This window comes from Linepithema humile, chromosome 5 (assembly GCF_040581485.1).
Source record: "Linepithema humile isolate Giens D197 chromosome 5, Lhum_UNIL_v1.0, whole genome shotgun sequence".
NCBI classification, from domain to species: Eukaryota; Metazoa; Arthropoda; class Insecta; order Hymenoptera; family Formicidae; genus Linepithema; species Linepithema humile.
In genome coordinates this window covers 2,035,858-2,055,916 of record NC_090132.1, presented here as the reverse complement: position 1 = coordinate 2,055,916, position 20,059 = coordinate 2,035,858, and the positions used below count along the sequence as shown (strand labels likewise).

At 38.9% G+C, this 20,059-nt stretch overlaps 4 protein-coding genes across 5 annotated transcripts; 2 read left to right on the top strand and 2 right to left on the bottom strand.

Moving 5' to 3' along the window:
- The first annotated feature begins 467 nt into the window (after window positions 1-467).
- On the top strand, window positions 468-7,751 carry LOC105675350 (zinc finger CCCH domain-containing protein 13). The gene is made up of 10 exons (XM_012372399.2): window positions 468-1,115; window positions 1,858-1,933; window positions 2,045-2,445; window positions 2,557-4,764; window positions 5,095-5,403; window positions 5,546-5,888; window positions 5,965-6,131; window positions 6,361-6,641; window positions 6,722-6,839; window positions 6,969-7,751. The coding sequence occupies exons 1-10, from the start codon at window positions 925-927 to the stop codon at window positions 7,075-7,077; spliced, it is 4,203 nt and encodes a 1,400-aa protein (XP_012227822.1). The 5' UTR covers window positions 468-924; the 3' UTR covers window positions 7,078-7,751.
- SmydA-8 (SET and MYND domain containing, arthropod-specific, member 8) lies at window positions 7,472-10,619 on the bottom strand. The gene is made up of 7 exons (XM_012372408.2): window positions 9,416-10,619; window positions 8,748-9,116; window positions 8,539-8,673; window positions 8,196-8,382; window positions 7,991-8,086; window positions 7,753-7,841; window positions 7,472-7,686 (listed from the first exon to the last, which is right to left on the bottom strand). Exons 1-7 carry the CDS (start codon window positions 9,890-9,892, stop codon window positions 7,600-7,602), a joined length of 1,440 nt encoding a protein of 479 aa, XP_012227831.2. The 5' UTR covers window positions 9,893-10,619; the 3' UTR covers window positions 7,472-7,599.
- A 401-nt stretch (window positions 10,620-11,020) lies between these two features.
- On the top strand, window positions 11,021-18,232 carry eys (eyes shut). Its single transcript, XM_012372407.2, has 16 exons — window positions 11,021-11,556; window positions 12,288-12,461; window positions 12,805-12,953; window positions 13,041-13,151; window positions 13,215-13,322; window positions 13,433-13,546; window positions 13,827-14,616; window positions 14,802-15,207; window positions 15,441-15,751; window positions 15,912-16,122; window positions 16,226-16,377; window positions 16,570-16,706; window positions 16,785-17,030; window positions 17,266-17,463; window positions 17,673-17,901; window positions 17,992-18,232. Exons 1-16 carry the CDS (start codon window positions 11,549-11,551, stop codon window positions 18,041-18,043), a joined length of 3,396 nt encoding a protein of 1,131 aa, XP_012227830.2. The 5' UTR covers window positions 11,021-11,548; the 3' UTR covers window positions 18,044-18,232.
- On the bottom strand, window positions 18,131-19,856 carry l(2)k14505 (ATP synthase mitochondrial F1 complex assembly factor 2 homolog l(2)k14505). Of its 2 annotated transcripts, none has more exons than XM_012372409.2 (6): window positions 19,665-19,856; window positions 19,331-19,524; window positions 18,966-19,076; window positions 18,692-18,872; window positions 18,509-18,624; window positions 18,131-18,371 (listed from the first exon to the last, which is right to left on the bottom strand). In XM_012372409.2, the coding sequence occupies exons 1-6, from the start codon at window positions 19,753-19,755 to the stop codon at window positions 18,225-18,227; spliced, it is 840 nt and encodes a 279-aa protein (XP_012227832.1). In that variant the 5' UTR covers window positions 19,756-19,856; the 3' UTR covers window positions 18,131-18,224. The 2 variants fall into 2 exon arrangements, with proteins under 2 accessions (XP_012227832.1, XP_012227833.1); XM_012372410.2 differs by lacking the exon at window positions 19,665-19,856 and adding an exon at window positions 19,627-19,657.
- Window positions 19,857-20,059: the final 203 nt, after the last annotated feature.

Sequence of the window (20,059 nt, the reverse complement as noted above, 5' to 3'; positions counted from 1 at the left end):
GACTTGGGAATTAGTTATTATTCTTATAACAAAATTTCATATTAACAGAAAGCAGAAGAGCCTATTAACGAAATTTATTACAAAATTAGACGAGTTTTCAATATCTGTTGTAAAAGATGCACGTATATGTGAACGTGTCTTCGATTTTCGCATATTTTCCAATAAGAGCAATGTATATGACGTACACTATGTGTCGAGAATATATTTTTATCGCATGAATCATACATAGGAATATGGAAAAGGTATTGGAACATCGATGTTAAATACTTGATATTTTTCCTGAAAGTATCAATGATAAAAGAAATAAAACGAAATTTTTAGCTACCATAAATTAATGAAGATCCATGCAAACAATATATAAACTACAAAAAATATACAACAAATAGTATATTCTAAAATTATATATATTACATGCAAATATTTTGCTCTCTCCTTTTCCCCCTTTCTTTCTTAACTAAATTCGACAAAAGTATCAATTTTAAAAAAGTTAATTTTATTTCTTTTTCAGGTTTACGTGCCTTGATTTTTTTATATAAAATAATATCTAGAGTAGATAATAAAATGTATGATATAAAATAATATCTATAGTAGATAAAGAAATTATCTGTTGCAATCCACAATTTGTAATTTGTTCGCTCTTCCCGCTGTAAAAAATTTGGCGCTAGAAGCCGCAAGCCGCAAAGTTTCGGGACTTTCGGGTGTAACCGAGTGATTTCGGTTTTGCCGAATGAATATCGTGGGATAATTGTGAATAATCGGTACGATACTTTTTACAGTGACATCCCGGACGAAAGCGATGTTTATTTTCGCACATATCCCGCGCCGAGATCGCATTGCATGACGATTTCGCACGGCGCGTGAACACCTGCATGCTTGCAGTTATGTGCTTCCATTGTGAAAATACAAGTGCTTTATGGTGATAATATGTCAAAACCAAACATAAGGAAGATAACGGCTGACCCTACGAAATGTAATACAGACTCTTCTCGACGGCCGAGTGTGTTTGAGAGGTTAGGCACCAAACCAGCGATCACCGCCGCCTCCGCTCAGAATACATCGGATTATTGCAGAAATTGGGCTCTGAACGGCAGTTGTTCCTACGGAAAGAGTTGCAAGTGAGCACTCTTTAATTTATGAAAATTTCTCGATGATAATCCCTATTGAATATATTAAGAAGTATTTTAAACAGATATTGGCATATCTTTTTACAATTATTTGAGAATAATTAAATTTAATACATGATATGGAGACAAACAAGACAAATTTTTATAATATATAACTACAAAAGTATTACTATTATTAATTATTGTAGCTAAAATTTCACATGTTGCATGTCGTGTGAGTCATTGGTGGTCCACACTTAACCACTTAACTTACTTTCCACTTGAAATATTTTATATTTCTTATTTATGATTCTTTTTATCTTATAACGCATTTTATATATTATACCTTTCTTGATAATTTTTATAATTATAATTTTATATAACATTTTATGAACATGTTTTAAATTTCGCAATACAAATGGAAGATCACAATGAGCATAAAATCAATGAGCGCGGGGATGTGTTAAGAAATGAGCTTTATAAATTTAATTTCATTTGTTTATATTCCAAGCAATACCCATTTGAGTTTTAATAATCAAACTACTTTTCTTGTTTTACATTAGTAATATGATGTAATAGGTACAAGACTGAATCAAGTTTTTACGAAGCATTATTCATATTACTTGCCACGGATAAAGTAAAAATAATTTTTAATTTTTAAGATCTAAGTTATTTAATTTAAATTTGTGCGAGAACTTTGTACAATTTATTATCTATTTTAATATTTTTCCATATTTTCTTATTTGTTAACTAGGTACGCAAATACACATACATTAATAAGTCCATCCAAACGAGCTAAGAAAGATAATGCAATCGCAAGCACATCCGGGGTAAGCACATAAGATTTCTTGTGTAACATATTTTGAGGATAGTTAATAAAAATTAGAGTTAATAAAATTAGGCCTAAGATTTTCATACAGTTTTTTTTTTCAACATTGCAGCTCATTGAGGACCCTTTTAAACGACTCACATCGAAGATTGTAAAGAAAGCATCTCATAGCCCAGACTTAAATATAGAAGAGTGGAATCAAACAGATCTCGAGTACGAGGACGAGAAGGTATTAGAGAGACGGCGGCAATTATTAAAACGGGAACTGGATCTACAAATGAAGAAGGATAAAGAAGTACATGGCAAGGATAAAGTAAAACAGAAGAAGAAAGCTATGAGTTCCTCTTCTAGTTCGCGCACTTCTAGCACATCTAGCAGCAGCAGCAGTTCTAGCAGTGAAGACTCATCTTCCACGTCAACGTCAGATTCGCGAAAAAAGGTCAAGAAGATCAAAACCAAGAGACATCATGGTGCTTCCACAGAATACGATGAGGATAAAGAAAGAAAGAGAAAGTATGCGTTTATTTAATATATTAGATTACTATATTATACTTGTTAGATTACTATACTTTATTACTAATATACTATTGTACAATTTATTAATCAAATTAATTTTTATTACAGACTGAAGCTCAAAAGATTGGGAGCAAAGAACGATAAGGCTATCAGCAAGAAGAAACGCAAGCTGGAAATTAATTCCACGAAGAAGGATATCACTGTGAGAGCAATCAAGAAACACGGAGCGTCCGTATCCAGAAAGCATTCTAGTTCGTTACACAGTAGGTCGCCCACAATACAACAAGGACCTGCAAGTGGTGTCACGTCTTCGTCAAGCGTAGTATTGGGCTCCTCAGTTTCTGTAGCGCATCACGCGTCATCGACTAGCAAAATTCGGGAGAGAAACAGAAGCGAATCGCCGAAAGCTATAAAGAGCAGCCGGGAGGTGGACAAGGAGGAAAGTAGGCATTACAAAAAAGTGCGCGATGTGGATGAATGTCTGTCGAAAGACACGAGTAGTCCAAAGACAAAGTGTAAATCATTTGAAAAAATCAAAGAACAGCAGGATAAGGAAAAAAGTCGTGCGATCGACGAGAAAATCAAGTCGGACGAGCGACAGAAATCCAAGTGTAAGGACAAAGACGTGCGTTCGCGCACGCCACCGCCGCCGTCGTCAACGGACCGTTCGTCCAAGCACCAACACGTCAAAGAGACCGTGCCGTCAAAGGCGCGACGCAGTCGGACACCCGACAAGGCGTCGTTGAGAGCGCGGCGCGATCTCACGCCGGCGAAGAATCCGGAAAAGCAAGGCGGCTCGTCGAGTCGCGTGAGGGACATGGAAAAAAAGGAGCGCGACTCGCACAAGAGGGACAAGAGCAAAGAGCGGGAAGACGCGCGAAAAAATGAGCCGGCCTCTTCCGGCAAGGCAAAGCAAATAGCGGTGCCGAGCCAAGACGAGGGCTATCGAAGGGGCGCCACGAGCAAGGACAGCTTTGACGAGAAGACTTACGGCGGCGACAAGGCGCGACAGAAGAGCCGCGAGCGCCAACGAGAGAAAGAGATGAGAGACGATCGCCATTCGAGGCTACCTCGCGATCAGCGCCAGGAGCCTCAGCGCGACAAGGATAAGGACGAGTCTCAGGAGCGCTGTCGCGGCGAGAGGCAGCGGGAACGGGATCGCGACCGCGATCGCGATCGCGAGAGAGAGCGCGAACGCGACAGAGACAGAGACAGGGATCGTGATCGCGAGCGCGAGCGTGATCGCGAGCGGGAGCGCGATCGGGAGACGCGAGAGCGAGATCGTGACCGCGATCGGGAAAGGGAGAAACCCATGAAATCGCGGGAGAGAGATGTGCCCGCTGTGGTTTCGTCCGCGACGCTGAGCCTGCCGGTGGACAAAAATTCGCGTTACGGCAGCAGAGTCAAGGAACGACCGTTAAGTAAGGACGTGCCGTTTGAGAAGAGCAGCGGCGCTCGCGAGCGGAGCAGAGGTGAGCGCGAACGTGAGCGGTCCGAGACGAAGGCTCTCGCCGAGCGCGAGCGAGGCTCCGTGCAGTCGCGTCTGGACGGGAGATACGAGAGGAGCGGCGTTGTCGGCGAGAAGGACATGCCGCCGAGTCGCGGCAAGTCGAGCGTCAATTCGCCGCGGGATCGCATGGACCGTTTTCGGGAAGCGTCCCTGGACCGTGCGTCCTTGCACGAGAAGAGCGGGCACGCTGCCACGTCATCGAGCGTACAGTCGGCGGCGCCAATGCCTTCCATACCGACGACCCCGTCTTCGTCGGTGGCGGTCGGAGTGCCCGCCCTGTCGTCGTCCCGCGATCACCTGCTAGATATGGTGGACAATCACTACGATAGAGACCGGCACCGAAGATTCGGCGTGAGGTACGAGCGAGGACACGCGGAGCAGCACGGCGGCAGGAAGGATCAGCCGCGCATCGAAGCGAGTCGCGTCCCGAGCAAGATCGACCGCATGGTGGATCGACGGGACACGAGCAGCCCGCGACGAGCCATGGAGGTGGACAGAAACTTCGGTAGGAATTACGGCAGAATGCCGGAGCATTGGGACGAGCAGGAGGAATCGTCCTCCCACGTGGAATATCGAGATCACGCTCACATTCACGAGGACGACAGGCGGAAGACTGTCGAGGGCAGGAGATACGACAGCCCTTTCGAGGAAAGACGCGTTGCTCGCGAGGAACGCACCAGAGAATCGAGATACGTCATTCAGACTACGGAGCGAACGTCCTTCGACGATCACCGTCACCATCACCATCATCATCGACATCCTATTTATCCGGGCGATAAAATGAGAAGCGCCGGAGTTGGCATTAGGTAACAATTAACATGCGACAAATGAAGTTTCTTTCTTAATCTTTTTGTTACTCTAAAAGGGATATTTACATTGACGAGAATATTGAATTATTTTTTATTTTCTTTCAGCGAGAGAAATATGAGTGTACTGTTATTTTAATACATTAATTTTTATTATAACTGAAGCAAAAATTGCAAATTGATAATTATAGAGCTGTAGTTTTTATTATTTCGGGTTTCTTTTACACGCAAACATTCATATAAATGATACGGTAAAAATGGAAAAAGATTTTGAAGAGAATATTTTATCAAAGTATATTATTTTTTTTTCTTCATTGTTTTGACAATTAGAGATGAAAATGTTTCTAATGAAGATTGGGAGGGACACCATCGCGACGTAGAGCACGGCCGAGACCGAGGTTATCCAACGGTGGAATGGGAGGAGCGCGAATGGCGCACGAGATCGTTGTGGGAAGGCAGAGACAGTCTTCCACGCTCGGAAATACACGATGACGAGTGGAATTCCCGATACGACAATTCTATATCTGATTGGAAACCCAATGATGCGCGGAAGTGGGATAATCAGAATGTGCATGTTCGATCGCATTATAGAAACGAGCGCTCGAAGGACTTGGAGCTCGGAGAATCTGCACAACATAGGTAAACATTGGTATTACAATTCAAATAAAATGAGTCCTCAAATGGTCTTAAAATCAATTTAAAATTAAAATAAAATTTATTGAGCCGACGATGAATTTTTATACTAATTAAATGTTATTAATTAAAATTTTAATCCCTTCAGCAAAAGACGATCGTATAATGCGCCGGAGGCAAGAGAAGAGCCGACAATTCATCCTTCCGCTAAACAGGCTGCTATTTACGGCAGTATGAAGGATGAACCTATCAATAAGAAGCTGATGGAACTCGCCGAAGGTAGATCGTGCGCAACTCCTAGAGAAAAATCGACGGACAATTTCCAGAAAAAGAACTCGCAAAAGGAGAAGCCTGAAATCAAGGAACCGATCTTGACAGAACCGAAACGTCCCATTGCCGATGAATCCTTGCAAACTCTTCACACTGAGAGCGATTTGAGTGATATTAGTGATGATCCTGACGATATATTGAACATGGAGGAAGATACTACGGTAAATATTCTATATCCATCTTTATTTATTTTTGTTGCAATAAAATGCTTCACGAGTTTCTATAATTTATTAACAGGATATGGAAACTAGTAAAGCACGAATAAGTAAAAAAGCACCGGATGCTGTTCACCGCGATGCGCAGTTGGCCGCACAGGAGCCAACACAGCTCTCTCCGAAAGAATCCATGGAAGAAACTATCTTCAGTTCCAAGTCAAAGGATAATGCCGATATGGTGTCATTGAAGTAAGATATATTGTACATTGCAAAATGTTTGAGACAACGTATTTTTATGAAAGAAGTCATTTCAAATTAATAGTTTGTAAAAATATAATTATTTTTAGCAATTGCATATTTTATGAATGTAATTATTTTTGTTAAATTTTAATTTTAGATTATTCATGTTTTATATGGGAAAAATATTTAAAATGTAAGTTTTAATTTAGAAATTTTACACGTGATCATATTTTAATAGAAATATGGAGGACGATAATATGGAGACGATGGACTTTGAAGAAATTTCTGACGGTGAACTAGAAGAAGACATTAAAACGAGCGGCAAAGGATTAGGCGATGCTTTAGGCGTCGATTGGGAATCTCTTGTGAAGGAAACGCAAGCGAGAAGAGCTGTGCCATCCAATCAAAACTCGACGAATCGATGGCAGTGTAAAGCTGTTTTCTACAGAATCGGTATATCTAAAAAATATGCTGGTGAAGATTTCATGAAAAAACTGCTAAAAAAATATGAGAAGAATGGTGAGTGCTTCGTACAATTTTGCTGAAAAGAAAAATATAAATAAGATTTCACAGATCAATATTTTTGGATCTTTTTATAGATAATAAAGAATTCTTACTTGATAATATCGCCTTAATGCATACGGCACTTGCGCGAAATCGATTGCTACAAGATTTGGGCAATGGCGCGATGCATACTGTGGACGATTCTTTGTACAGGTGAGTTGTGCGAAATTTATTGTTTTGAAAGTAAACATTCATTTTATGTTATAGTTTTGCAAAATATCTTCAACATTTTACAATATTCTAGTATTTATTGTAACATAATAGAATGGAATTTTGTTGTAGAAATAATAATGCGAGTTATAACGAAGATGTGGACTATGATTGGGAAACATTGAAGCCAAATGCTGCTTTGTATGAGGAAGCGAAATGTTTGTTACAGCAAATAGTATGAAAATGTGATACTTTAAATTATAAACAATCATTTTCTTTATGTCGACTATAAAAGTATGTACATATTTACTACCTTTTTCAATAATCTATTTCGCGATGTAATAAATTTATTACATCTTGTCTTCTAATCGATATGACTCTATGATCTAATTGTTAGTTAAATACAATTTCCGCCTGAATGAATTTCTATCACTTTGATAAAGATTGATGTGTCTTTGCGCATATTGCGCAAAGTTTCGTGTTTAATCGTGATTATTGAATACGTATTTGGTCAGATTAATATGTGCTTATGTGCATTTTATCATGATAATGGTATATGTATACAAATTTTTGTATTATATGATATATATATGTCGTGCATTAACGCACGGAATCAGATAATCAGACTGTGAAAATTATAATACAGAATAATGTGTCTCTTTATTATTGTTATAATATATTTATGCACACATATTACGTACATCCATCCAGAAACGTCGAATAATGTAATAAATGTGATTTTTCTCAGCGATGTCAGTTTGTGTTAATCACTTCTGCGAACACAGGCCGCGCCAACATCGTTCTGTAATATACTCATTGCTTTCCATAATAAGTGCTCATTATCGTCATCCTAAAAGACAAAAAATTAAGACAATAATTAAGATGTGCAATAATAAGCGTAAACTGTTTCTCATACTTTTATATGTGTCCCTTCTTTGTTATTCTTCGACATCTGGCGTTTATACAATTCAAGATTTGTACGATATAGTTCATATAAAACGAGACCTAAAAGAAAGTATTAAAAAATTATCTTATATATATATAAGAAAAAACAATTTTCCATTTAATCTTCTTATTCTATACTTCTCATTTTGACACAAAAAGTCACTTTATAAAAATTTTGATGATGTGAAAAAACGCATACATTATGTTACCTTTTTTAATCGAATCTCCAGAATTCAAAGTGTCCAAAACAGAAAGTATATCGTTACAATATGTTTTCTTAATTCTAAGTTCTACATTGGTGAGATCTGAAATAAATTCAATTACACAGTATATACGTCACAAAAGTAATAAAAATCTCGCACAAATAATTCTGAGAACGTGCATAGATGTGGAAAATATAGTGTGACGTCTTACCTTTCCATTTAAGATCGGGAATTCTGCCAAAATACGAGATTATACGATATTTAACATCCATCATGACGTGATTAGCAGCGGGTACCAATTTCGATAACACCGTTTCTACAAATTTTAAAATTTCTCGCGGACTCTTATACATAGCGTCGAATACAAGAGCATTTAATCCCGAATGAATGCATTCAATCTGTAAAAATAATAAATCTCACATTTATTGAACCACGCTAGGGCAGAAATCAAAAGAAGCCGTATATCTGTGCGTGAAGAAAAAACACAATTGCGGTAACTATTTTAATTGCGTCCAAAAATAGTAAAGTTACACATTTCAACTTTCAGATATCACCTGTCTGCGATTCACGCTGGTCCGGCACTTGTCGCAGATCCAAGAGGACTCGCGACTGAGAGGACTGTGAGGCAACAGGTGTCCCGAACAATCGTCTCTCGCACAGAAAAGCGCTCCAAGCCGGGATCCAAATTCCTAGATAGAGATAGCGTTCCGTGTAGTAGTCGCGCGATTTTCGTAGGAAAGGAATCCTTGTGCGGTCGACGTACCGTGGGATCGGAGCATCTGTTGCAGTCGCAGAAGAAGTGTTTAGTAGCCTTGAGAAACTGCCTCCTGCTCGACGTATCCCACAGCAGATCGGTATAGGACATGGTGATCTCCTCGCCGACGGCGATGGGCAGCGCGGCGCTCACGTGCAGTCGCTGCTGATCGTCGAAGTGGTGCCTGGTGTTCGGCACGCAGCAGTGATTCTGCAACGCGCCCGTCGGATAAAGGCCACGCAGGCTCACGATGTGATCCTCGTCCTTGAGAACGACGACTTCGAACGAATTCGTGTTAAAGACCCCGCAAATGCGTCTCATGACTTCCATCTGCTCCTCGCTCGGAAGATTACTCACGTTTCTTTTGAGCAACTCGATCTGCAGAAGATGATGAACTTTGCATTCAAGGTATCACTCGATTTCTTTTTCAGATATCGTATAAAAAAGATATTAAACTAGTATTTCTGAAAATTGAATCAATCACACATTCATAATTAAAGTAATATAATTAGATAATAAATTACGGAAATAATGAAGAATTGTATAAAGATTAAAGGGAGAAGGTCCGAGATACTAATTACAAAAATGTAGCTGGTTTCTATAAAATTAGATGTTTGCGGTGGAAACTTGTGGAATATTGCGCATCAAAGTAAAACAAATGAAATGAAAAAACATACCTCGTTACTTCGAATATGGTTCGAGTGCCACTCGAAAACGTATAAGAGTTTGCGCTGCCGCTTTGACAATGTAAGACCGCGTATCGGTACCATCGCGAGTAACAGGTCCTTGGACCAGGCGGAACCGCACGTCGGTGCCCATTCTTTCAAGAGCCGGCACTCGGCCTGCACGTGCGCCGCGGAGTTCTCGCATTCCGCCGAGCAGATCGGCAGGCCGCAGCCGCGATCGCAGGGAAACAGAGGACAATTGTCTTTGTAGCAGACCGCGCACATCGGCAGATATTTTCTGTAGCATCGCGGCCCTATCAGCAGCGGGGCGTCCGTGAAGATCAGCTCGCCGACCGCGATATCTCGCGCGGCGAACATGCCGCGACCTCCCAGAGGAGAGCGACCGATGGTCCACGAAGGTTCATCTCGCTGGAGATTGTTCTCCCGCAAGTGGGCCTTGAGCAACTCTTCCGTCTCACGCGGTTCCATCTCGATCGTGAAAGCACTTTGTCGAAATAGAATGTGCAATGTTTGTTTCCTCTTCTTTTATATCGGGCGAAGTGTATCGTTTTAACACGGCACTCATTTGCCCGTTTTGTTGGAGCGAATCTAGAAATTTTGTTTTGACGACCGGAAAATTTTCCACGTAAATAACGCAAATAGAAGATCGGTTTCAGAAAAACATCTTGCAACGCATTGTTCAAAGCAGACGTTCTTCTCTCGTTACTTTTTTACGATTTCAATTTCGTATTGTTATGAAAAATATTCATAAATCTATTCTAAAATATTTTAATTGAAAGATCTAATTCTAAGATTCAACTTCGGAAAGATAAAGACGCACGAAGACCACTGGACTTGATAACGAGTTTATGAAGCAGCATTATTGCATGCGGATATTTATATACGTCCTTAGATAGGCGTTGATATACGTCGCGTGAATCGGTGTCTGAAGAGCAAGAACATTTCGGTTTTCGTAACAACTGTGGATCGTTTTATGAATGAATTACGTAATTAAGGTCGAAATTAATATTTTGCAGTTGAAGAACCGTAAAATATGTCCGATGTTAAAAGCACGCAAATAACACTGCTCGTAGAGTAGTGTTCTTATTATAACTGTTAGTTTAAAATAGAATTGTGCTTTTGGCAGCAAATCGAAATCGAAAAGTGGCCAAATTACCTACATATTTATCTGTTTACTCGCTTTACGAGATGACTAAGATGACTTTAGATTTCTAAATAAATCTTATTTATATTGTAAAAAATTCAATAAATTTATAGTAATATAATGCAAAAATTACATAATAAATAATAATTAACAGAAATGTACTAAAAAATTAGTGTAAAATGTACGCAATTATATAAATTTGCAATATTTATTAAGTGTTTCCGTTATTTACATGTAATTTTCTATTTTTATTTCGTAGCAAGTTCGATAGAAAAAAAATAAATATTTTTTATTAATTGTTTTTTTATATTTAGTTATAGATATATTTCTATATATAATATTGAGCTGTAATAAGTAATTTCGGACTTTTAAAATAAATCTGACTGAATTTATCGAATTTTTTTACAGTGCAGCTAAACAGCCTGTTCTATACTTTAGTTTTTGAACTAAAGTATGCTTTGTATTTTGCGTGTTGTACAATTGCAGTCAACAGAGAACCATACAGTCTATGATTATTTACTGCAATAAAAAGATCAATAATAATAAAATTGCTGCTGCTAATGATAGTAATATGAATCAAAAGAGATATACACTCTTGAGTTTGCAAGTTGTAAATGTATTCTACGAGCTCATAAGTTCCGGAGAAAGTAGGAAAAACTAAGATTATTATCCCCTGCCGAGTATTATTTATAAAGTTGGAATTAAATATCGACACAACTGCTTCACGCAAGCGTATCCGGCGTGTAACAGCTATTTGTATGGTCGCGCGTTGCTAAGGACTACGGCTGAGTTGTCATTGTCGTCGACGGGATATCGTGAGCGGCATCGCCTTGAACAACGTACAATACAACGTATATATACATATATGCCGCGCTAGCGATATATGCGGCATACCATACCGTGTACAGATTGTCGAAAGTGCCGTGTTCTTCGACGATTCGCGTTTTTCCCTTTTTTTATTGTCCAACCGTCGCACAGATATGGGAAGGTAATAGAAAAGAGCGGTCCATTCGGCCGGTCCCCGATCCATCCTCCATCCGTTCCGCTTTTTAGTCCCTTTAGGAGTTGTATGGTATTCTCTCTTAGCGATCATAAGTGTAACTGATTCTTTGCGGCGCGTTTTAACTCACAACGCAACGCCGAATTTTCCCGAGAAAGGTCACGGACGAATATTGGCACGGTGACGTAATTCGAAACCGTCTTGGTTTCGTTATGTTGTTTTCGTTGCTATTTTCTATTATTGCCAAGAGAGTTACATTCATTTCCAACGTATTAATTTCCTGTATAGATATTTAAATCCACCAAATATTCTGATACAAATACATTAATCTTTTTTTATCAACAAATAATTAATATTGCAATTTGTGTTATTTGCCACTTGACATTTCTTTCTTTAATAATTAATTGTTCCCTATAAAAAATATTTCCTTCAGCCAATTAATGAATTCAATGAAACTACAAATATTGTTTATAATTGATATGTAAAATGTATTTTGTGTATTGTATTTTTGGATTGTATGCAAGATTATCCGTTATGAGGCGAATTATTATCCCTTGTTTAAGAAGGCTTTTATGAAGGCTTTCCAATCGTGCGTGTTACGCGACATAATGCATACACATACATGTACACATTGGCACCACGGCATACATCGTACATCCACACATTAGCGATAAATCGACACATATGTATGTATCATGCTATATAATCATGCTGTAAAGGTATGTAAGGCTACTTAGGCTGGCTTATAAGCGGAGTTACTATCCATCTACGAGGACCGCGCGTGAAAGTATTTTTATTCTAATAGTACTATCGACGATAACGGCGTTTGCACTAGGATCGGATTGTAGCGGAGACCCTTGCATGTACGGAATCTGTTTGGACAACGAGAACAGGTAACATACATGACTGTGCGCTTGCGAGCACGCATCTTGATAATCCGATAAGACCGTAATTTCATTGAACGTATGATAGATCACGCGAATATAGAGCGATATAGCGAAAAGCACTTATGATTCCTTAAATATTCTCAGAACTTTGCAGAAAATATATGATAGAAAGGTGTAGTGCATGATAGAGTTATATTTAACTCGATGGATGATTGCTATTATGGCAAGCAAATATTTATAAATGCTTATATCGTTAAAGATTTAACTTGTACTTGTACAATGAATTAATTTATAGATATATAAAATTATATAGAATGGTCTGCTTATTTCCGTGATATTTTCATCGCAGTACTTATTCTTGCTATTGCATCGACGGTTACACGGGAATCAATTGCGAAATTAATTGGGACGAATGCTGGTCGGACCCTTGCCTCAACGGCGGCACGTGTAACGACGGGGTCGCTGCGTATAATTGCACGTGTGTTGACGGTTTCGTAGGTAATTCACTTTTTTGTCGCTTTTGTCAATGAATTAACAGAAAAGAATCACAAGATAAATGGCGATTTTCTTTTGATTGACAATTAGGTGTGAACTGCGAGCAAAGATATAGCGAATGTTCGAATCATCCGTGCCTCAACAATGGCACCTGCGTCGATTACGATGGCGTCACCTGCCAATGTCCGGATGGATACTCAGGTATGGCGCATAATGACGATTTTACTTCCACGTTATCACGTTTTTTACCGTCTGATTTCTTAGGAGATTATTGCGAAATCGACGTTTCGGTTTGCAACGATACGATATGCAAAAATTCTGGCGAGTGCGTCGAAGGGCCTGGTTTCTCGTTCTATTGCCGTTGCCGCGAAGGTAGGAAATGCGTAGAATTATTGGATATCTACGGAAAATATTTTCACTTTTTATTCTATTTTAATGATTTCGTTTTTCCTGTGTATTCATAACTTTTATAATTTGAAAAGGATGGACTGGCATCCTCTGCGATGTGGACATTGATGAGTGCTTGGAGTCGCCATGCAAAAACGGTGGTCTCTGTATCAATATTCCAGCTTCTTATACCTGCGCTTGTTTATTTGGTAAGCAAAATATTTTAATACGTGGATCGCAGATTTTTTGAAAATAGTAAAATATCTAAAGAGTTATGATAAGAATTTACACATCACGCCGCTTACCGATAAATTAATATAACAAAATCGATGACAGGTGTAATTTAATTGACAATCATCAAGATCTTGCTGTTATTTTATTAGCGCGTGATCCTTGACAAATTAAAAAAGTAATGATGTTTAAATTAATCAACGGCCAAGTCACCTGTTGTATTATTATAATAATCACTATATATTTTCTCCCTCAAAGGTTTCACTGGTAAGGATTGCGAGAAAGCAGTCGTGCCATGCGACGAGAATCCTTGCCAAAACGGAGCGGTGTGTCTTTTGGAAGACGACCATCCGGTTTGCTATTGCGTGCCGGATTATCACGGCGCTCTGTGCGAGCTGAAGTACGATGACTGCGAGTCGAAATTCGCCCGCTGCGATAACGGAGGCACCTGCATCGACGGCATCAATAGTTTTACTTGTTCCTGCCCGCCGAATTACGGCGGTCCCATGTGCGAGCACAGTTTTTCCTCGACGACCACTGCCGAAGTGGAGGGCACATCCGAGCGGGAAACGAGTCCAGTTAAGGTGACCACTGTCGCTTCACCCAGAGCTTCGACTTTGTTAGTGGACACCTCTGTGTCTCCGCCATCGACATCCACCACCAGCTTCGTCGCTTATTCGACTTCGCCGCGAACGAGCAGCTCGCCTTACACGAGGAGATACACTCTCGTGGAGAAGACAACTACGGAATACGAGGGTTCTCCTAGTAGCGATAGCGGCTTTCTCACCGAAGTTCCGTCAACGAGTTCCGCGACTAGTAAAGATGTGATTCGGGACGATCTTGTTACGTCGGAGCCCGTAACGATGTCATCGGCTACCACCGAAAGCTACGTAACTGACACGGCAAGCGCTGAAGTTTACTTCCCAACCGGAAGATCGATCCACGATGAGGAAGTCACCAAAGAATCCGATGATCGGATGACGAAACCGTCGGTCTCCGAGAGAACGGATGAAGACGTAACGCGTGTAACGCAACACGCGACTTCCAGGTAAATAGAATATTGCGATTCTTGTTTAGAGGATATTGAAATCTACATATTTGATCGTAATTAATAATGATTATGATTAAACGTGCTTTTATATATTTGTTTTTTTCAGTTTTAACAGTAATTGGCTGTTTTTTAATTACATGAATACACAAACCGTTTATGATTTTATAACATTCCATCTCTAGCCATCGACCGACAATGATAGACGAAGGCCAAAAGGATGAAAGGACCACTGTGACTACAAGTGTTATCGTGGATCGCGTTACCGATGTAACATTCTCCAATGCAACGTTTCGCTATACGACAGAATCGACGCCGAATAGAACCTTCGAACCTTCTTTGGAAACTACGATCGCGGATTCGCCCAGAACCGTTTTATCTCTAACTACCTCATCGACACTGCCATCAGTGTTGCCTTCGACTGTGAGATTCGACACTCCCGCGGTATCTTCCCCATTAACGTCCACTAGTGTATCCTTGTTGTTAAACCAAACCACTGACGCTGAAGTCAACGCTACAGAAATCAGCGCTTGCCGCGGGAATCAGTGTTCCACGAGCACTACGACGTTGCCTCCGCGTAATGTCACCGAAGTAAGAAAGTAGTTAATCATTAAAAATAATTTAAGAAAAATTTAAATGAAATATGCATTGGCTGTTGTTTTAAACATATCAAGTCTTTCGTTTATTTTTTATTCTTAGAATAATCTGGATTATTTTAATAGACTTTAATAGACGTTAAAATAAATTTTTATCAAGAGATTTGTTTTATATAATTTTAAGCACGCATAATCATTATAATTAATATATTTATAACTATTATTTAGTACGCCGACGGTTGCAAGACTGATTCGACTATTACTCAGGCGGCTTTTAACGGCAAGTCTTTCGTCAGACAACGCGCCGAAGTAATAATCACCGATAACAAGAACGCAACCCTCCGAATTTATGTGAAGCTTAGAACGGCGTTTAAGAATGGAATAATACTGCACGTTTACTTCGACAACGAGAGATATTCCTTGGTATATCTGGAACTTGGATCGTTGAAGTTCCAGTTTTCCTGCGGTCTCGAAACTATGTTGCTCGGTGAAATCGATGCTCTCATTGATAATGGATTCGAAGTGGGCATTGATATGAGGTACATCACTTGCATTCGATTATTTTCTCAATCTTAATTCACAATAAACCCACAAATTCTTCTCACCGAATTACTGAACATTAAAAAATTTATAATCTTAGACATCAATTTTCTTTCGGTTTGCGTATAAAAATACTGATGTGTTTTTATTCGGCTACAGCTTTCATTATGTTGCCAATGACGAGAGCGAAAAATGTTTTGCCAAACTGTTGGTCAACGGCACTATGGCCGTGACCGGCGAACAAATACTGCCACAACGAGGAATGGTCCCGAAACATGCCAATTTGTACATAGGAGGCATCCCATTAACATTTTCTCATTATTTCCCGCACGTAGCCATGGGATTCATTGGCTGTATGGATTCTCTGAAGGTATATTCTAATATTATTCAGAATATTAAGTTCTACTTCGTTAGCTTATATCATTATATAAACGAGACGCAGAATTACCTTCTATTTCTGACAAAAATTGTAGGTGAACAACGTTTCTCGACACTTCATTCACGATTCCATAGAAACATTTCAAATCGAAGAATGCACATCATTCTTATGTTTATCGAATCCGTGTCAGAATTTCGGCGCGTGCGAAGAGAGCGATGGTAGAATCCGCTGCAGATGTATAGCGGGGTAAATATTTTTTTATCTAAAAATTTCCTTTTTTAATATTATTTTTAAATGCGTCTAGTAAAACGGAATATTGTTAAATTAATATTGTAGAAGAAATAAACAATGTTTATACTAATCAGTCTGATCAGTCTTTTTAACTTTGATTAATAAGATTAATAAAAATTAATAATTAACAACAAATACTATTTGTAGCTATACCGGGCCTTTGTGCGAACATTCGGCGTGCAACGACAATCCTTGCTCGATGGGTGCGACGTGCGTAAGTTCGCCGGGAACTGGTTTCATCTGCGTTTGCCCGCTCGGCAGTCACGGGCTTTTGTGCGACGAAGGTAAGTTTGTAGCCGAAAAACCATTTAACAAATATTCCATAAAGCAGAGAGATGCTACAAAGTGACTCGTTGGTTCAGACGCTATTCTAGTGCGACCGGCCTTCTCGGTTCTCGTTCCCGGTTTCGCATCGTACATCGCTTACGGCGTGCCGACTTCGATAAAGGACACGATGGAATTGAAGCTGCGACTCATCCCTCGCACGTTCGATCAAATCTCCCTGATAGCGTACTTCGGACAGAGAGGCGCGCGTCGCGACGTCTCGGATCATCTCTCGGTAACATTTGTGCGCGGTTACATCATGCTTACGTGGGATTTGGGCTCTGGTGAGTGACAATAAATGTTGAAGTTCGAATTGAATGCTGAAAACGAATTGTCTCGACGTAGATTACTGACGGAATATTTATATATAATGTAGATAATTATATGAGTGATTATTTGGATAATAGACACTTTAAACTTTCTGTGTACAACTCTAGCTGTATATAAATTATCTTGGCATAAACCTACAGCTATATTTAAACTTCTCAAATTCTATTGTTTTTCATAATCTTTTAATAGGAGTGCGTAGAATCTTCACCAATTCTTCACTGGACTCTCTAAGCGTGGCGGGGTCGGCTGGTAAAAGTAAAACATACACCCTTCGAATTGGAAGAAGAGGCAAAGACGCGTGGCTCGCTGTAGAAGGTCTTAACAATGTGACTGGTCAGGCGATTGGATCTATGACTCAGCTCGATGTATCGCCCGTTCTCTATATCGGTACGGTTATTGCAATTTTGTATTTGGCGCAATGTCAATACGTCATCTTTCATCGCATATTTCAAACCAAACGTAACCGTTCAATTCTCGTTAGACACATATGAAATTAATGTGATTTTAACATCGGATAACAAAGTCGGAATGACACGACATTTAGCATTCAATGTGGTTTAAAAAAAAAAAAAAAAACAAAGAAATATTTTTTACAGGCGGCTACAAATCCAAAAATTTCGATACACTGCCGCACGATCTGCCTCTCCATACCGGCTTTTCCGGATGCATATTCGACGTTGAATTGCGCACAGACACGTCGATACTTCCGCTCACCGGCTCCAGTCCTGCCACTGGTCGTGGCGTGGGTGAATGCAATCGCAACGAATGCATTCGTCATTCATGCAAGAATGGCGCGGTGTGTTTGCATCATGGAGCATCATACAGGTAATATACGAAAAATTGCACTTTTCATCAGAGAGATAAAATATCGAAAAGCCATATATCTACATGTGCAATTCCGTATCTCATTTTCAGCTGCATTTGTACAAAAGAATGGGTCGGACCTGATTGTTCCATTCCAATTTGATTTGCAATCAGGAAGAATCTTCTGGATGCACATGGAGAATTTTCTCCCTTTCTTATTAATTAGCGCCATGGGAGTAATTAATCAACATTGATGTTATGATATTATATTAGAATGAACACGTTGTACTTGCAAATTTTATATCTATTGACATAATAGCCCTTTAATAATAATTTATATAAGACTAGCTTACATCAGGGGTGTCATTTTTGGGTCGTGAAGTGGCAGAATGAGAGTTCAAATAAACAAATAACATCGCCGCTGATAAACGGGCCTGCAAATCGTGTTTGCTGTACTCGTGATGCCATTCAACATTGCCCCAGTGAGAGATCTGTGCGTGAAAAATATAATAGTAATAATATATAATGAAAATATCTCACAATCACCATATTCATAAACAGCAGAGAACAGAAGCTATTTCTGTTGACATTTCTGTTCAGGAATTAATCGAGAAAATGATATCCATACCTGATATTCTTCTTCTAGTCGTGAAAGATTTACCGCTTCTGAGATGTTAATAACTCTTGCAGTTGTAGCGAGAGTTAAAATGACTGATTTCAACCCATCTACTGCATACACAAGGCCTATTTACAGATAGTAATTAATATGTACACGATCTCATCTTTTTTTAAAATAAAATTATATTATTACCATAAATACTACTAAAATTGTGCGACAATAAATGCCTCGTTAATGCAGCTTTAGTTTCCATCGACACAGTAGGTGCCTCTATACTCTGAGTTCTCGCAATATCCACATTGTAATGCTTACAAAACCAACAAACTATAGGCTCCCACTTTTCAACTTGTAACTGATACAGTTCATCCACCTCCTAGAATCACAAAAATAATTGTAGTAAAAAAATATCATATTACTACGTTGCTATATCAAAGAGACATAAAGATTTGTACAAACACTTTCTTACACTTGAGTAAAATAAAATTGTATCCATTTCTAAACAGTTCACTATATGATTAACCAGGTCTATCTTGGTATAATTATTTGGATTATCTAACACAGTATTGCATAAAGATGTCTGTAACAGAATAATTTTATCGTATGTATACATAAACTTTTATAAATCAAATACATGATGAGAGATACATGTGACGCATGAATGGCAATATAAAGTGCTTGTGATTTCAGAGCAAATTTACTATATTATATTAAATGCAATCGTATAAATAAAATGACATTAAACATGATCTTTGTTATATTAAAAAAAAAATAAGATGCTAGATATCAGATAGCAATGGAAACCAAGGTAGTTTGATAATTTCCTATACATACCAAGTGCATACTTCCTCTGTCAATGATTTCTTTCTGCGCATCCCATTCAGCTGCCACTGCTAGAGCCAGGGGTTTACTGTTTACTTCGAATATCCTACCTTTCGGTGTCTTCAGCTTTCTTTGATCCAGAACGATTTCAAACTTGTCACCACTTAAAAGTATATTCGTTTTTCTATAAAATCGTTTCACGGTGGCTGCAAATGTCAAATTACTTCATGTAGTACATGATATATACACATCATACATTAATTACACATTAAAACACATTTGAAAACATCAGAAAACAGTAATCTAACCTACGTAAATAAACATTTTAAATAGATGATAACGTTACCCATATTTCTTACTATTATGGAAATTGGCATAAATTTATTGCTTCTAAAATGATACGTTGTATTTAATAGTTTGTGAAAAATTCGTGACATGTTGTTTATTTTGAATTAACTTTATTAAACTGCTAAACTCTATACATTGCTATATATCCAAGGTTTAGCGTTTCGAAATTCACTGCCAGCTGGAAATCTATAGTTTACGTTACGTATGTTGTATAACGCAGCCTTTATCATTGCTCCAACATGAACGTACCTTTAGTTCATAAGGCAGCGCTGTATGTAGACGTTCAGCGGAGCTCTGCACTTCGATTCATTGATGCAATATTTTCTACGCGGCTCCACGGCTCCTGAGCCGCACCAAGCGAAAAAATATGTTTAAAAAATTATAAACCAATCT

What these genes read in the sequence shown, in the direction of transcription:
- LOC105675350 (XM_012372399.2), top strand. Translation starts at nt 925, where the DNA reads ATGTCAAAACCAAACATAAGGAAGATAACGGCTGACCCTACGAAATGT. An exon ending in GATAAAGAAAGAAAGAGAAA is followed by an intron (nt 2,446 to 2,556) that starts GTATGCGTTTAT and finishes TTTTTATTACAG; the next exon opens with ACTGAAGCTCAAAAGATTGG. An exon ending in GTGGACGATTCTTTGTACAG is followed by an intron (nt 6,840 to 6,968) that starts GTGAGTTGTGCG and finishes ATTTTGTTGTAG; the next exon opens with AAATAATAATGCGAGTTATA.
- SmydA-8 (XM_012372408.2), bottom strand. Translation starts at nt 9,892, where the DNA reads ATGGAACCGCGTGAGACGGAAGAGTTGCTCAAGGCCCACTTGCGGGAG. An exon ending in TCCCGATCTTAAATGGAAAG is followed by an intron (nt 8,087 to 8,195) that starts GTAAGACGTCAC and finishes AATTTATTTCAG; the next exon opens with ATCTCACCAATGTAGAACTT. An exon ending in AAGAAGGGACACATATAAAA is followed by an intron (nt 7,687 to 7,752) that starts GTATGAGAAACA and finishes TTTGTCTTTTAG; the next exon opens with GATGACGATAATGAGCACTT.
- eys (XM_012372407.2), top strand. An exon ending in GTGTGTTGACGGTTTCGTAG is followed by an intron (nt 12,954 to 13,040) that starts GTAATTCACTTT and finishes ATTGACAATTAG; the next exon opens with GTGTGAACTGCGAGCAAAGA. An exon ending in CGGGCTTTTGTGCGACGAAG is followed by an intron (nt 16,707 to 16,784) that starts GTAAGTTTGTAG and finishes TCGTTGGTTCAG; the next exon opens with ACGCTATTCTAGTGCGACCG.